At 41.0% G+C, this 18530-nt stretch overlaps 1 protein-coding gene across 3 annotated transcripts in view; it reads right to left on the bottom strand.

Moving 5' to 3' along the window:
* Positions 1-18530, bottom strand: part of sh2b3 (SH2B adaptor protein 3) — a 52160-nt gene that overhangs the window by 29616 nt on the left and 4014 nt on the right. The window contains exon 2 of one of the 3 annotated variants that reach the window (XM_038702834.1): positions 5893-7113. In XM_038702834.1, the coding sequence (XP_038558762.1) occupies positions 5893-7083 (1191 nt within the window). In that variant the 5' untranslated portion in view covers positions 7084-7113. Of the gene's footprint in view, positions 1-5892; positions 7114-18530 lie in introns of those variants that run through there. The other 2 variants (XM_038702835.1, XM_038702836.1) reach the window with 2 other exon arrangements.

Here is an 18530-nt window from a genome sequence, read left to right as displayed (position 1 = left end):
CACAATTCCACAATTGGTGGCTTCTTTAAGGATGTCTATGGGCTCTCAACTTGGCCATGGCCACCAAAAGCAAGCAGCAGTCGTCGCTTCTGTTTCTATCTATTATCAAAATAGTTTGATTAATTTTCTGTTGTCAATCCCTGTACTGTAGTGTCTGTAATCAATTAATCTGCTAATTATTTCAGCCCTAACTTTTACTTCCAAGGTTGGTTTACATTTTGCAGTAAAAGAGCTTCTACAAGTCACTCAAAGTTACGGCCTTTAAATTGGTTCACATGATCGTTGAGTTGATAAAGACTCTAGGGTTGCCATAAAAATAAAAATCTCAAATATGCATTGCAATTACCATCCAGAGGCACTGAAATTTTAAATTCACCTCGATCGTGTTAGGTTAACGTCAGATACACAGGAAGATACTGTAAAAGTCCCATATAAATAAAATGCTGGTGTGAGAAAAGATGTATTTGAATTGAACCGATCTGGGTTACCTGAGCCTAAACTTTCAAACCAATAGGTTAGATGAAAAACAACTACAGTTTAGAGCCTTATGTGAAGGTGTTGGTTTCCTGGTTTCCATGAAGAGAAAATACTTGATTTAGGTGAGACTGAAGATGAACTCCACTTAATGTATTACTGTCTTTATTTGGCTGATTTTATTTGTAAAGCATGGGACCCGAGACAAAGTTATATAAGAGGTTATGTTCATGTCTGATACTTGTATCACTACTGCAAGAGTGATTTTTTGGTGTCTTGTAAGTCCATGTGGGCTGGACACTTGTTCATGATACAATACATATTAATAGTTAACTGTGTGCAAGCAGGGACTCTCTCCCAAGGAAAAATTACACGCAAGGACTCTCACATGTTTGTAGACCGCAAGTTAAAAAAAAAAACAAACAAACAAACAAAGAAACTTGCCACGGCCCTGCAGACACCTCGATCTCAATCTGTACATCCTCCTCTTTGCTGGGTCATCTACCTCACTTTCTGTCTTCCTCAACTCTCCTGCTGTTGCGTTTCCTGTGTCTTGGTTGGTTTCGCTCTGTTTCTGGTTCAGCTGACTGGGGCCCATGTGTTCAGAGCTTTAGTTGTGGTATGGAACGAGAGCCAAATTAACGCTGCATGTTGCCATATGAGACTCAAGTACACAAGTAACACGGAACAGATGGACACCAGAGTCTGGTTGTTGGAAAAGTATTTTCCACTGATGTTGCAAACTCCTGTCTTACTGTCAGTAAGAGAGAAAAAGGTGCACTGAAAGAAAAACATAGCATAGATGCAGAGAAAAGAAAGTGTAAAAATAAATGTAAATACGCATAAGCACATATTCAAACACATTTTGACTTTAACTGTGTAACTGCAATTCTGTTGATTTAATGAGGCGTAACTCCACATTTGGCTTTTTAAGACGGCCTATTACTGGAAATTCTAAGATTTTCTGCTAACTGAAAGCTCAAGATAAGGTATCACATGACCCTGATGAGACAGAAAGGCAAAGACAAAGCTTTACCATACATGCCAACATATGTAAAAATGTGCGTGTCAATGCACAGAGAGAGAGGGAGAGCACTTACATACAGACAGAGAGGGACAAACCTCCCAGAGCAACATGATACATAGTGTAGGCACACGTACACACAAGCATGAAATGTAACCATGTGGGAAAGATTAAGGCTGGAACAAACACACACACACACACAGCTGGGATGAGATGAGAGGGGTGTGATTAAGATGAAGTCTACAGGAGGTCTGGGGAAACATATCCGCCATCAGACTGTCCCAGTCTGTGGGAATTGACTCTGGAAGACAGAATACCACGATTTTCCTGGCAAGATGCTAACCTTGTCTGTAACCTTGACTACTGAACGACAGATGAAATGAAAAGTAGAAACAACTACCTCGGGTGAGAGTGAGTCAAAGCTGAGGAAGGTTATGAGATAACTCCAAGACTTAAGGAAACCTGCACATTAAGATACTGAACAGTAAGCGATATAATAGAACCAATGCCACACATTCGCTTACTCCTCAGCTTTTTCCAGGTGTGGACTAAATGATACCAAGACAGGAATGTTAATTGTTTACGGGTCACAGTGTCAGTTTGTCCTCATTGAGATACTTGAGGCCGAGACAAGATAGAGAATTTAAGGTTAAAGTCTCAGACAACATCGAGGACATTATGGAGACTTCTGCTCGTTTCAGCTGACATGACAAGATTCACTTCTGCAATAAAACAAATGTTACATTGCCTAGACTTGATTATTTTCTCATTCCATCTGCAAAACAGAACAAAAGACAGACCTAAAATCAGCTTATATAACTGCCAATTTAAGAAGCTATATGAACAATAATTCCTTCCTAGCAGTAGGTTTTCGTGAAGGGGAATTGGCATCATTTTGCATCCAATCACTAAAATTAAATTAGGATGACTTTTAATAAATAAATAAAAATAAAACTTTCTTCTTGTTTTCTTTTCTATTGAAAAACATGTTTGAATTATGCAGTCTCACTCCAACATCATTAAGTTTACTATTTCATACCTTTACTCTTGGGCCAATATAAATGCTATAGCCAGTGTTAAACTATCACAGGAATCTGCATAGTACTAATATGTCCACAGCTAATATTGAAGCATGAAAGAGATGGCGTAGTCATAAATGAAAGCTCTAGCCTCATACGAAGATTAATTTTGTCTGTTTGAGTTTGAACCACAACTCCTACTTTTTTTATAGTAAGCAAACAAACCACGGTATGCAGATGTGATTTTTCTAGTGATTTGTTAACAGAGCAAAATCCTGGACAGGAAAAATGCAGTAATTTACACCTAGACTACAAAGATGAAAAAATATATGCTTTCACATGCCAGGCTATCTGAATTAAGCAGGTTAAAGCTGTGTTTAGACCGACATTAGCGCTGCATCTAAAACATGGCTCAACTTCTGCCCTGAGCCTTGACTGGGGCTTTCTCACGCGAATACATTATCAGTTTCCATGCAGCTTCCTCTTTTGTGCTAAATCAGCTCACTGATATTACTGCCGTTTCTCACACATAAAGACACGCACATTCTCACACACAAAGACATAAATAAAAATACATATGACCCTACCCCATGGATTATTATTTTCTGTGCAACCGATAGATGTATGCAGCGGGCAGGCTTGCATGCTCACACATCTACACACAGTCACAGAAAGAGGCCACAGATGTGTGAAACCCCAATTTACATCCACAAAAAAGAAACTGCACCAACACAATATATAACAGCAACCCAAACATATTGTGTGTTTAAATGACTTCTTTTAGAGCATCAACACATGGGCTTTTTCTTGTGTATGTTAAAATGTGAGCATGCAAGTCCACAGCTCTCGTTCCTTTTAAGGCCATACTCAGGGCCTTAACTCTCTGCCCTGCCAAGATTACACAGACAGACACACACACACACACACACACACCAGTGGGGGAGCACTCAGAGTAGCAATGCAGTTGGCCAACTTAAGCAGCATTGCAATCAGCCAGGAAAATCCTGCCAATTCTGATACATACATACATACATACATACACACACACACACACACACACACACACACACACACGCAGCTCTGGCTCTATCATCAACTGAATTACCTCACGCACATGGTTAGAGCTGCAGCTGGCAGAAGAGTTGAGGGCTGCTAAATATAAAACACTACAAGCACACATACATACACACACACACACACACACACACACACGCATGCTCCGTTTGTGCCAGAATATACACAGAGACTGAACTCGGCTTCCAGTGACCTTATAGATGGCGGAGGCTAGGACAGCAGTGAACTTAGCCACTGTGATTACTGGTTTGGGGATCTTGGGGGACTGGGTGTGCAAGCACATACAGCCTTGCAGCTGGCCCCGTCTGGAAGTATTGCAGGGTTATATGCCATGAGGTCTCATGTGGGGAGCCAAGCATACATATTTAAAAAAAAAAGAAAGAAAAAGACATCCTGCTGTGCTGTGGTGAGCTGTCAAGCGAAGTCAGGGGACGGCAAGCTGAATCTTTCTTGTTCCAAACTTAAAAATGCAAGTTACTCCAACAAATATATTTTACATATGACACTTAAATATTTTCTGATTGTTGAGTTGATGTATTAATCATGAAGGAATAAGCAGAAAAGTTGTCACTGGCTGAAACAAACCCCAAACAAACAGGAAATAGTGTAGGAGGCATATCGACTAACCAAAGACTAAAAGAAGACATGAATATTGCAGATTCTTTGAGGTAGTTAAGCACAAAAACAAGCTGATACATTAATGCATGAAAATTACTGTATTCTAAAGAAATGTGTGACAGGCACAGACAGATTAAATCTGTCTGCACTCATAGGAACAGTAACTCAATTTCTTCAAGATCAACTAGGTTAAATGGCCAACAACATGACAATCTCTTACACCATCCAAAAAAGTTCTCAGCAGGAAACATTTTATGGAGATTTAACAGTGACACTGCTACTCGGCACGCAAGGCAACAACAGACTAATGCTCTGATTAGTTTTCATTAGTCTAAGCTGTGACTAGACTAGTAAATTTACCCTTTGGCTTTTTGAGCTTGGTTAACACCAAAGCCTGCTCAACATCACAGCACACTCTGTAGCTGCAGTTAAAAGACAAAATCAATCAGTGAATGTGATGAAAACCACCAATACATCACACAGAGACAAAGCTACAGTAAATGTCATCACTGCTTTGGTCTTGTTTTGACATGTGGCAAAGTGTACACCAAAAGATGCTTCTTAGACGTGGCAAACTATCATTTATGAAAACAAAACAAACACAGAGAAAAGAGATGATTTCAGAAAAGGAGGGGGGAAACCCCTGTGACTAAAACAGCTGGAAACAGGAAATGCCTTTCTGCCTGTGAGTTAATTTAGAGTATGTATATGCATTTGTGACACAGCCTGGCAAACTGACACTAACCAACCTTTTAAAGGCTTCTGTGAGTTTCCATCTTATTGATGACCACACACAGATCTCCAGAATTATCTATCGTGCACAAGCTGTGGGACCTGCTAGCTGTTAAACGCTTCAGTGCTGTGCCGAGTTCTGAGAAGAAGCTCAACAAACATTTGCAAAATGCAGACACGAGATCCTGTGAGACACAGGGTAACATCCTATGAAAGCAGTGCTCTACTGTGCTAAGAACAGCAGACACTGATTATAAGCTGCATATCTGCAGTGTTGTAGAATATCTGTTTGTTACAGCTCAAATAAATGTCAACAAACATAAAAATCATTAAATGTTGTGAAGTACAGTATATATTTTTAAACAAATCAATAAATAAACTTGAATAGGTTTCACCCTGTACTTAGGTTTGACCTGTAAAAAGAACCTATTATGCTCAACAAGCCATTTTAGCTCCTGTCTCTTTAAGGCCCCCTTTCTGATGCTCAGCCTTGTTTTCAATTTTGCTCAGTGACCGCTGTCGGTATTTCAGCAAAAAAAATCCCCTGCGGCCCAAATAGCATTTTCCCCCAAAGAACACTTTTATAAAGGAGGCGTCTGTAAACTGTTGACAGGACTCCTCGAACTGCAATGTCAATGTGTTTGATGAACCAATGAAGTGTGTAGCATAACTACAGGTTATATATTATAACACACTTGATCCATCATACAAAAACTGAGAGTATGATAACATGTGCAGACAACTGCTAATGCTACTAATGTTACTACCAAAATAAACCTGAAGACAGACAGTAAATATGGTAGACAGTATGTGCTTTTCGAGTGCGGTAAATCATATATAGAATGCACGTATACTGTATGACCACAATTTCACCCAGAATCTTTACCTATATCCAATTTGCTGGTTTATATAAATGTGTGTATAAATGTAAGGATGAGCAAATGTTTCTACCTTTGGAGGATCATAAAGCTCCAACTGGTACCTCTCCCCTCCTCCTCTTCCTCCTCCACCACCTTGAGCGTCCCTGTTCCTCCTGACCAGCAGGCGGCAGCGTTGCCAGCGGGGCTGAGAGTCTGAGATAGTGTCATCCACCTGCAAGTACCTCATTTGGCCCTCTTTACAGCAGCCGCTCATCTCTGACCTCCTCTGCCTCATGCTTCCACTGCGTAACCAGCGTAAACGATCCAGGAAGTGAGAGGCTACCCCCGCCATGGACATATGTGAAGAGGCTGGGGGCATGGCTTCAGAGTTAACACAGGAGGAAGAGTGAGGGGATGAGGAGGATGACGACACTTCCTCGTTTGTGGAGGAATTCCCACTGATTCGGTCAACATTATTTGGGGGATTGTTGTTGGTGGTGGGGTTGGGGCTGCTAGGAGACAGGTCCTGGGATGAGGGGGGGCTGGGGAGGGGCCGTTTCTTAAAAAGCTGTCTTACGGTCTCTCGGATTTGACGGACAGAGAAATGTGTGACATCAGCATGTCCAGGGTTGGAGGTTGAGGAGTCCGAAGAGTACCGTTCAGACACCTGACGACGATCAGTGCCAGAGATGTCCTCGTTGCTACGGCTACGAATCAGCAGTGACCCGCTGCCAATACTACGAGTCGAACCTCTGAGCACCTGAGGGTTTCCTGATAAGGAGTTTCCCGCCGCACATCGCAGCGGCTGCTCCTGTTCCCGACTCACCACCACTGGCTCCACTTTTGGTGACACCACAGTAAATGGAGAAGCTCCTCCACTTGGCCGGCCCGCCTCCCGGTAGTCCTGCACCCCAGACAAAGATGTGATCCGCAATCGACTAATCACAGCCTGTGATGAATGGGGAGGAGCCACCGCAGTGGTGGAGGCAGCACTACCGGTGGAGCATGTGTTCGGGCCGAGTGGAGTGCCATCTTTGTCGACCTCACAGCAGAAGTGCTGCTGGAAGAGGTCGGTGAACTGCTTGGAAAAAGTCTCTGGTGGGAGCACGTCATGTTGTTGCCGCTCTCTGGCGAAGCTCCGGTAGTGTCCGGCCAGCTGCCGGGCTGTGGCGATGGCGTGAAGCTCGCAGAATTCCCTCCAGCCTCTCGGGGGCGCTGCCACGCCTGGGCCTCCTCCTGCTGTTGTGGTGGTGTTGATTGGATGTATAGTGTTACCATTCATTGCAGTAACCAGACCGGCTGAGAATCACTGCTGTGAGACAAAGGAGGTTGAAAGGAGAAAGAAAGAGGAAATGTAAAATGGATGGTTGGAGAGGAGGTGGGGGGTAAAGGGGTTGATTTGGAGACAAGAGTGGAAGGATGGACAGTTTAGAAAGAGAAAAAAAAGATGATTGAGGGACAAACAAAGGAGAGATATGGAAACGCAATTAGAGGCAAATCAAGATAATGTGGCGTGTTGTGCAAGAACTGAAGCACTAAAGATGGAACTGGCAAACAGTCCCAGCATTTCTTTGAACTACTTGAAAGTTTGAAACAGTTCAAACATTGAGAAAGCACAGTCAAAAGTCTGATTTTATCTGTACTCAATCTTAAACAGTCCAAATTGGATTACATTGGCCTGCAAAGAATCTCTGGCAATCAACCAGTCATAGAGTATCTTAATAGATAAGAGCGGCCACAGTTCACTCAAAGGACGATGGGTAACCGTTCCATTTGGGGGGAAACAGTTGATTGAATCAAGAACAAAAACACTGTAAGTGCATATATTTAAGGTAAACTTAAAGTGAAGAGAGAAAGTGACGAGAGTGAAGTGGAGTGGAGTCAATAAAAAGGTGACTAAATCAGTTCCACATTTCACTGAAATGGATGACAGAAACTTTGGTATTTGAAATGAATGAAAACAGTAACAAGTCATTTGGACAGACGCTGAATGAGGCCCTGACTGAGGAAGTACAGTTACAGAATTTCTCAATCAACCACACTGCCTCCTTGGCCATCTGTGTGTTTGTTTACATGTGACCCGTTTCAATGTTACTTCTGCTTTTTTTTTTTTCTCTCCTTTCCCAGCTCAAGCCTTTATTATGTCAAGACCATTACATGGACTGTGATTACTTGACGCTACACCCCGATTTCTCACTCAATTAGTCGCTTTGTTTCCCTGAAGAATACATGAATACACGAAGAGGTCTTTTGTCCAAATTCTGTTTGGTCATGTATATGAAAATAAAACAATCCTGGTACCACAGTGAGTTAGTTGAATCAGGGTCAGATCATGTTTTCACTCCTTAATATGATGATAGAACATGCTTGTTTACCCCTAAAAAACACCTCCTCTAAATTTCTGACTAGTGAAGAGAATAACTGCTTACCATTAGTTTTTGAAGATCATCTATAATTTGTCACTGTTCAGTTGGCAGTTTGGTCTTACTACATGAAGAAAAAAAATTCTGGCTGCTAAATGTTCTTGTTGTAGTATGTTTGCCCTTTTTTTGAGAGCAGACTGTAAATGTGTGACAGGAAATTAAGGGAAAGAGAGGAGGGAGCAACAAAGTTCCTGGACTCAAAACATGGATGTTGGGATTATTATAGTGAGCGTCTTAAATGTTTGGCTACCAGGACGCCCTTCTATTTTTCTACGTTTTTGAAGGGGGAGATTTTCCTTGCATACAATCAGGTCCACCAATTTCCCTAAATTGTCCGCATAAATATCTCATCATCATCAGTAGTGTCGACTTTGCTGCAGTCACTCTATGCAGAAAGACATCAACAACACTCAACAGTTCTGGGTCCCATTTCAGAAATCAGGTTTAGTGAAAACTGAGTTTGCTAAGCCTAAGATGATGGAAACTCTGGGTTAACTGTTTCAGAGACCAAGATCAGTAATTATGGCAACTTCTACTGTGAAACTAACGTCCTCAGGAGGTTTTTTGTTTTTTCAACAAACTGTTTTTCTCTGACAACTCCTGTCCTGCAGAGCCTGAAGCAGCTGTCTGACCAAGTGGGAACATCCAGGTCATGCGGAAGTCCCTTAAACCTGCCTTTTTTCTAATGGCCAGCAAGGGGTGACTGCTGTGGTTGCAAAAAGAAGTCCGGTTCCATTAAAATTAATAGCAAAATGAACCTACTTTGCTTTGTTCTTTATTTACCCGTTGCAATGTAAAATTGTATATCGTAATATCAGAGCTCCATTGGTGATAGCTTCCCCCCCCCCATTCCCCACGCACACGCTTCCTTCAGGTTCAACATACTCACAGTTGATTGAACTAATTCTGATCAGCTGACCCAAAAACATGGAGTTTCCCCATCTCAAGCTTAATCAACTCAGAGCTTAGGGTTAGGCTCAGAGTTTGTTGAACCCGCTTTCTGAAACAGAGCCCCGTTCTCCTACAGTTCATGTGCTCTTACCTATCCACCATGGTTTACCATGAAATGAGATGGTGTTTTAGAATTCACCACATAATTCCACAGAAAAGAGGAAACGGGTAGTATTCACTGTCCTTCATCTTGTCAAACACCCTCTTGCCATTCCTGATGTGTGTGTATACTGTTGCTCCCGCGTATGCTCAAGCCATAGTTACAGATGATTATTAGGAGGAAGGACACATTTTCAAAGAACCACAACAGGCCTGAGCTGATGCAAGAGTGGAGCTTCTTGGTTTATGCAGACAGCTGCAGACATGATACAATATTGTATAATCAGCCGCAGTTTCACACTACTGTGATGTAGCAAAACAATGACCTGCATATGTACTTAAATTAAGTTTCATCAAGGGGTGTCTGATTATAAATGATATAATAGTTACATTTGTTGCACAGGATGGCTGAGTATTTCAACAAAAGCAGTAAAAACAGGTGGAATATCTGAAAATAATAGTGCTTCCCATAAATTAACTGCTGAACAGTTGAATAAACTCACAATAAGACATGAGCTACTGTAGTATTACGAAGGGTTTATCATTTTCAAAAGTACAACATGTACCTACAGTACATACCATCATCATCCAGTGCAGCAGAGAAGGGTCTTTTCTTAATACTGGAAGTATGTGTGTGTGTATGTGCATATGGGTGTATGTGGGTCGGTGGGGGGAGTCAGACTGTGGTCCAACAGATCACAGAAAACCACATGAAATGGGGGGTGGGGGGTGGGGGGGGTGTTCGTTGTGGTCGAGCCAAACATGGAGCAACATGTCTCGTTATCTCTCGGCTAACATCTCCCTCTCTCTCCGTGTCCTAAACGACGACATTCAAAGAAGAAAAGTTGTGAATTCTTGGGCTCGTGTCAGGCAACAATTTTTTCATTAGTATCATTAAACATACCAGGGGATACGTACGTCAATGAGGGAGTTAAAACTTGGCAACATGAAATATTGCGTCACTAAAGTTCCTGGATGTGTCCTGTCACAACAACTAATTCCCTTCCTGTACTTTTTAGAGCATGCTCAGTGCATGCCCCCTTGTGCCCCTCCAGCTGGCCCCCCCAGAAGCCTGTTTCTATCTGCATGGCCAGCCCAGCGATGACTCAGCAGTCACTGACTACAGAACATCCACACACACGTACACACACACACACACACACACACACTTCCTCTCGCCGTATCCCTCTGGGGGCTTGGCTGTCTCTGTTCCCATAGTTTTCCTTCTCTTTTCATCCTCTCTGTCCTCTGGTATGAGGATCTCCAGATGTGTTTAGATTCATGCTTCCTTTACTTTTACCTTGACTGGGGGCCTAACGGGGCCACATTCAAGTTGTGAGGGAAAACAAAAAGGCTGATACAGTTTTGTGTCTCCTTTCTCTCTTCTTTTCCAGGACCTCCAACCTCAACTTGTTGCTTTTGTTATCGTATTATTGTTTTGCTAGACAGCATTCAGCAGGGGATGACAAAACAAAATGGGCCAATTCAAACACACTGAGCTGCAAATGGAAAACAATCCTGCACAATAGACTCAAAGCTCCTGCACTCTGTCCTTTGTCTTCTTCACCTTACTCATCACTCCCTCCTCCTACTCTCAAAGCCTACATTCTTTACTGCGACACAAACACGAGCACAGTGATTGCTTTCTTCGTCTCTCTCATGTGCCTTACAGAAATCGGGCACAGCTTTTCCTGCAGCTTCAACACCACAAGCAACCTGAGAAACTGATGTCCTAAGCAGCTAATGTGGCTCACGTCGACAAGCAGCAGGTTTGTTGGCAAGAAAAAAATTTTTTTTAACCAAACAAATGCTACTGTTTACATGTCCCACCTATGACTGTGAAACTACTGAGGCTGCAGCTCAACCACTGTCGTTTAAAAATAGCAAAACAGACAGACAAAGTGACATCTGTAACAAGTAGAAGTAATTTGCCTTTAATGGACAGATGCATGTGTCACAGGTGCAAGAAAAAAAAAAAATTTAAAAAAAAATTGTCAGGCAATTAGAGATACATGAGATCATACAATCTCTTTATCAGAACATTTGACATGAGGTGCACCAAATGGTCAGTTTGGTCAGTCAATCAACACATCATAATCTACACAATTAATTGCCAATGTAATTTTGCAAGCACAAAGTTCAAATAAACATTCTCAGCTTCTCAAATGTGAGGATTTGTTGCATTTCTATTAAGCAATTTGATGAAGATGGAATCTGTGTGCGCGTTTTTCACACTTTCCTAAGGACTATTTGAGAAACCGATTAGCAGATTAATTGATAATGAAAACAATTGCCCTGATGCACTCCCACTTTGGATATTAGGGAGGTTATTTCCTCTGCAACTAAAACATTCAAAATGTAACTTTAGACTGGTATATGAATTGTCTAAATAAACAAAAAAAAAAAAAAAAAAAAAAACACATGTAGCTCAGCTTTTAGCTTCTCCTGACAGGCCAGAAACTGAACTATTCCTGGGGACAGTCTAAAAATGATTTTAATCAAGCAGGAAGGAAACAGGATGTGTGAAAGACACATGTGAATTGATCTTGTCAGCGTGAGTAACCTCATGACTCGTGTCAGCTCACTGAGTTGATTCTTAACACAACACAAGCTTTAATCAACCTCAGGACCTACTGAGGGATGAACTTGTGGTGCAGTGGTATGTCATTCCCGCTAAATACCCGGACGCCAAAATGAAAGAGCTAACAGTGCGTCTGTGGTGGCCAGTAAACAGCATCCTGGTTATGGCCTAAAGGGAGGAGAATTTTCGTCAAACCAGCACTACCTCTAAAATACGCACACTGCCAAGCTAACGCCTCAGACCAACACAGACATTACTGTTAGAACAGTAAGATTTCAAAAGAAGAAACATTCATTTTTGTGAACCAATAAATTGAATTCTACAAAGACTGAGGCTGGTGGAAGCCCTGTTCCAGGGAGGTCCTATTTATATCTCAAGAGCTTGGTATCAGCGCTCACACACCACTGTGTGCTCCCTGTTGTGCCCAGTTGGGAGCAGCATTTGTTTGATGCAATGGACACAGAGGCACAAAATTGGTCTCTGAGCTTTCAGGTCATGTATTCACAGCAAGCAGCGAGTGCCATGGCTGCATGCTAAGGTCAGCGCATAAGTGGCTGAAGATGCAGTACTTCAAATCGCCACCGTTTGTATAGCCAGACTAAAATGGGGTGGAAATGGATGGAAAAGACCAACTTCTTAAGTTATATAAAGCTGATCATTTTTCACCTCATAACTGGGTTTTCACCTCTATTAATCGTTTAAGTAATTTTTAAAAGATAAAATGCCAAACATTTGATGGTGTTAGCTTCTCAAATGTGAGATTTAGCTGCTTTTCCTTGTATTACACAGTTTTACACTTAAAAAAAAAAAAAAAAAAAAAACACCACAATATGAAGATGTCACCTTGGGCTCTAGTAAACTGTGAAGGGCATTTCTCCTATGTTTTCTGATGTTATATAGACCGAACAATTAACTGATTGTCCAAGAATATTTTTTTTGGTTTAATCAACATTGGACATATTCATTAGCTGTAGCCCTTCAGCTCCAACCCTGCACTGTGCTGAAATTTGGACTACAACTGGCATAATGCCAGTGAAGAGTACATCTACAGCTTTTTTCCTTCACACACACACACACACACACACACGTACGTGTATGAGCCTGAGAATGTGTGCACATGTGCACCTCCATGTGCCGTTGCTTGTTCATTATTACAGAAATAAGATGTGCTTCTAATCGTCATTCTCATTATATAAAATGCAATTTACAGCAAGCCACATCCTTCTGACCTTTAAATAGCCCTGGCCTTATTACCGAGATCAGCCGGCTCCAATCTATTGCTTACGACTCAATTAGTCTGCATGGCATCAAGGCTCTCTGAGACATCAAACACTGCAGTTTTTCCCATAAAAACTGGAGTGGAAAAAATAAATACATTTGAAAAAAAAGAAAAGAAAAAGTGGCAAACTGTATCACAAGGTCTGGGATGAAAAACAGATTTTGTTACCACCTCTGAATTTTCATTCTCTGAATCACTGAATGAATCACTGCGCTGGGGGTAAATTTCCAAAGCAGGGAGAGAGTAAGTGAGTATGTGGGATTATTAAAGAAAGACGGAGGACTGAGGATGGTAAGGAGCAGGGTGGGAATCAAAGCAGAAAAGGAAGAGGAGGAGACAGAGAAACAAGAGTCACAGGGTCTGACAGAAAGAGAGATGAGGGGATAATGAGAAGGCAGGCAGGAAGTGAGAAAAACAGAGCAGAAGAAAGGCGAGAGGGGAGGAGATTTGCGGGTGAAGGTCCAGGTGGCAAAACCAATGAGGAACAGAGACCAAAGGATTTTTGCACTGCTCTGCCTGGGCAGCAATATCTGCAACAGGAAGCCCTGCCCTGCCAAGCAGCGAGCAATGCACACATGCGCACGCGCGAACGAACACACACACACACACACACACACACACCAAATTCCTATCAGATTTGAAACAACAGTATATTTCCCTTGATGAAATAAAGCAGTTTCTAAGACGTAATGGGACAGCTTTAGCAGTGGTTTTACTGTACAGAACAGAAGGGGAAAGGGTTGCTGCAAAGTTAGAACCATTTCTTGAAATAGCAGCGATGTCTACTAAAGAGGTGGTCACAGTAGATTTATACAAACACTTTAGCTCCATACACTTCTTGGTCTACAAACAGTAATAACTTCCTAAAGCTCAACATGTTCTCAACAAAGTCTTGTTTGTTTCGACCAACAATCCACAACCAAAGATATTCAACTTCACTCTCACATGAAAGAAAGAAAAGCAGCAAATTTTCACATTTGAGAAGCTGGAACTGGAGAATACTTGCTTGAAAAATGATTAATCTGCTATGAAAATAGTTTTTCTTTCCGTCAACTTATTGATCAATCATTTCAGCCTTAGTCCAACGGTAACAAAATCCACTTTCATAAATCCTAAAGCTCCCTAATGAACACATTATAGTTAAATTATGAGTTTATGTGCCGGGCTATTTCTCAGTCAGGATCAGTGGAAAGGCAAACAGCAGAGACTCCATGAAGTAAACTGGTCCCAGCCACTAAAGACTGGAGCACATAACCTCCTGCTATTCATGGAACTCATAGAAACCCAAAAAAAATGAGCTCAGCCACCTCATTGGTTCAATTCAGGAACCAGATCTTTAGGTGTGAACACGCCCTCAATCATTATTGTGGTGATTCATTGCTCTCCATTAACACAAACAAACTTTTTGCAAAAACGTTGAGTACAAACCCATAAGTGACTATTATGCAAGTCTGTTATCAGAAGAACAAGGCCAGGAATTCTCAGCAAAAAAACATTTGTCATATTGATATAAAACTGCCTGTTCCACTGTCCAATAGTTAACGTAAACTGACAGCATGTGACCATTATTCATCCCCTTCACTTCATGTTTATACTCAAGTGCAACAAGTTGCTACGCATCAAGCAAAACTGGCATAACCTGACAGCTGCATGCGGCTAGAAGTGCTGATTGATCAGCTACTTAAAAAGAAGAGGCCTACATGAAAAAGATCTGCAGTTGCAGGGATAAGGACTAGCTGAGTCTCAGTGTTCCTGTTTGTGTGAAGTGAGATGTGAAAGAGCTTTGATAATGAACAGAGCAGAAAGCGAGACGCACAGCTTACATAATTGAAGAACATATTGTAACGGAGGAAGTAGCGCTGAAACATGAGATAACCTCGGCCTTAACCTTACCATAGCATGAGGAGAGCATCAGCTGATTCAGGGTAAAACAAACAAGAGAGGGGGAGCCTGCAGCAACACTGCCACTAAGCTACAAATATAAACCATAAGTAAAAGGACACAAAGGTTTGCTCAAAATTTATCTGTGTCACAAGGCATGGACTGGTTTATTTGAGTAGAGCAGGTTCTAAAAGCTAAAATCCTTGGTATAGTTTTTCATGAGAAGTAAGCAAGCAAGAAATATTTTGTGTAACATCTTATATAAAAAGAAAAAATAATGATATACCCACAATACAACAAGCAACAAATAATCCTCCACATCTAGCATTTACTGCAGCTGACGAGTGTTTTTGGGAAACATATAGGGGTGCACCATTAATCCAACCATAACTGCAATCATAATATCACCCTGTGAGATTACATAACCACAAAAGGCGTGTGATATAATTAAACAAAAGGTGTGCTATGTGCGTGCCAGTGCTGTCTGCTCATTATCCATGCCCACAAAAGATACAGCCAATCAGTCTCTGTTTAGGCAGTGGCGCGTGTGGCGTGTATGGTCACGTGAGTATCATAAGTGTAGACCGGGGGGTGCAGACTTGCAGAGAGGTGCACAAAAGGAGGCCACCTGGAAAATGGAAGATAACAAGCAGGCTGACTGTGTTGGACTGGTGGCCAAATAATTAAAGCGACCTCCAAATAATTAAAGTGACCTCTGTTATATGGCAATATTTTGGATTCAGGCTCATCGACTACTGTATAAAAACACACAAAGTCACCACGTCACGCAAATTTTCCCTGATAATCAAGTAAGTACACTCCATGATACCATTTGTTACCATTATATCGCAAGTCACAATATTGTCCACAATCACAATATGACTTTTTCTCCAAATTGTTTAGGCCTAGAAACATATACACTATGGCAGAAAAAAAGCCTCTTTCTAAATCGTATCAAAAATAGTTTGTGAATGGTCTGAATCTATCTTTTCATAAAAGATGCAGTCATAGCTGTGAATGAGTGAAGACTTATCTTTTGTGCTGCACATGCTGTTTGTTGTTCTGATGTGTAAGCAAAATACTACTGGGTACACTGGGTTTTTGTTTTGGTTAGAGTATTCTCTAGCTCAGTCCTACATTCCCACAACAATGCAGGCTTCAACGCAACACAATGCTGCTATTCTTAAGACGCACAAAAATAAAGCCAAGCCACTTTCTGGTCATTTCCTGAGGTCTGGGAACGGAGAGGGGGAGGCAGGTTGGGGACGCAGCAAAATTAAAAGGCTGGATCTATGATAAGAAGGAAATCGTACAGCACTAGCAAGGATTAAAAGTAGGAAACCAACTGTATGCTGGAGTATCAAGACCATTTCCCCCATTAATACTGCAACAGGAAAACAGATCTGGGGTTTACCTTAAAAGAAAAACAGTATGTAAGATGATTACGTGTCCAGTGATTTCCAATAACCAAGTAACATTCTCACTAACAAGCATCCTTCCAGCTGTCCGGCAACCTACCAATGACTAATACAAAACGTCTCTACACAGTCTGCAGTCTATCATTATCCTGCAAAGAGAGACCCTGGCATGTCAAGGAAATACTAAAATATAGGGCTCCCAGAGACATAATGACAGGCAGAAATTGAAACGAGAAGTTAAGTTTTGGCTGCATGGATAGATGTGATCTGCGAGGAGGGGAGATTAAAGGAATGGGGTCAGTAGTGACTGTCAGGCATCACAAACAACCTTTTTTCATCATATGTTTTGTCCATTCATTACACCCTTTTCTAAAAACAGATGCATAGAGCTGAGCAATATGGGGAAAATTTATATTGTGTGAATTCCTACAGGTCTTAATAAAAGATATGGTATTAACCAAAGTATTCAGAATAACACGTTAAAAAGTTCAACTCTCTCATTTTGGTAAAATGGTTTTGTTTGTGTTTTACTGGAACGTTTTCAAAAATAAATTTAGATTTAAATATAGAAGTTTTTAATATCTAAAATTAAACTCATTATTCATTCAGCTATGACTCACAATATCTCAGCATTTAAGACAATTACATAACAGTATGATGATGATGATAAAAATAATAATACAGAATTGTTGCCCATTCCTAGTGAATATTAAGTTCAAGTTTCAGTTTATGGACAGCCCTACTACTCAATTAGGGCTTCAATACATATATTCTATACATATACTGTATATTCTATACGATGATTCAATATTTTTGTATTTTGCATTTCAGTACAATCATACTGGTGTAAAAAAGAAACCGTGTTGTAATATACAATTGTTATTTTCCTTTAAAAATTATACGCTGATAAAAAATAAATAAAAAATAAATAAGGGAACCAATTAGTACTTCTACTGTGCAATTACACAAATGTAAATCTGAATATTGTTTTAAAAGATGATATTGTGCAGGCAACCGCACTGCACAAATCCTACACACTGTTAAAAATAAGAAACAAACTGAATGTATGCACAAAAACTTTCAACTGCACAAAGCCGGCAAAATAAACACTGACTGACTGCACATATTACAGAACATTAAAAAGGCATACACTGAATAACTAAACAGTTTAAGTATGCTTCTCAGCTACAAAGCCACCAAAAGCTGACCTCAACTTTTTACCGGAACCCTTAATCACAGGCTTAGTTTCTGAAAAGCTGAAAACAACAATCCATCATTCACAACTTGCTCGAGTCAAATCAATACAATTCAGCCAATTCAAGCATTCAAGCCTCAAATGTTCCAGCACGAGAGAATACGACATTCATCTCAGTCTGAAATCCGCAAACACTTTATGAATGAGTCATCCCTACTTGTGATGCGTTTCTGATTCATTGACAAGACGGATGATAGTATTTAAGATGTGAAATATTATATATAGTATGTATGTGTTTTTCATGTTCTTAAATCTCGGTGGGGACTTTAACACGATTGCACAAGACAGTAACCCATGGGGACCCGTGCAGCTAGGGTAATGTAACAATTACGTTAAAGTTAGTGTTAGGGGCTATGGATTGCATTATGTCAATGAGATGGACCCCCTGGATAATCAAACAGACGCGTGGGTGTGCGTGTGGGGATGCTGCAGGTAATTGAGTCCTTCAGTCACTCTGATCGGCTGTGTGTGAATCATCTACAGGCATCCGACTTCCTGGAAGGCTAATTCGGGAGTTATAAACTTTTCCACATTGGGACTCATGGGCAGCCAATTGAGTTTCAGTGTTCGCACTTTCAGACAAAGACATCACCCAAGAATCCTGTTTGTGGCTTTCTTTCTGCAGTGATAGCAAACTCTGTGCTTGTGTTAGGAATAAACTTGTGACATTATGCAAATTTTGTATTTTGCGTGAGAATAGGTTCCTACTTTCACTTCAACTTAGACGTGACTCCCGTTTCTGCTAAACACACACAGACACAGAGAAACAAACACAAAAAGCACTATTAGATATGTGCATGTAGGGCTGCACTAAAGATAACCAGTGATTAATATGATCGTTA

Source organism: Micropterus salmoides, unplaced genomic scaffold, assembly GCF_014851395.1.
Source record: "Micropterus salmoides isolate LMB-PRFRI ecotype aquatic unplaced genomic scaffold, ASM1485139v1 Ms_hic_scaffold_7, whole genome shotgun sequence".
Taxonomy (NCBI): domain Eukaryota; kingdom Metazoa; phylum Chordata; class Actinopteri; order Centrarchiformes; family Centrarchidae; genus Micropterus; species Micropterus salmoides.
This window is presented reverse-complemented; position numbering and strand designations above follow the sequence as displayed.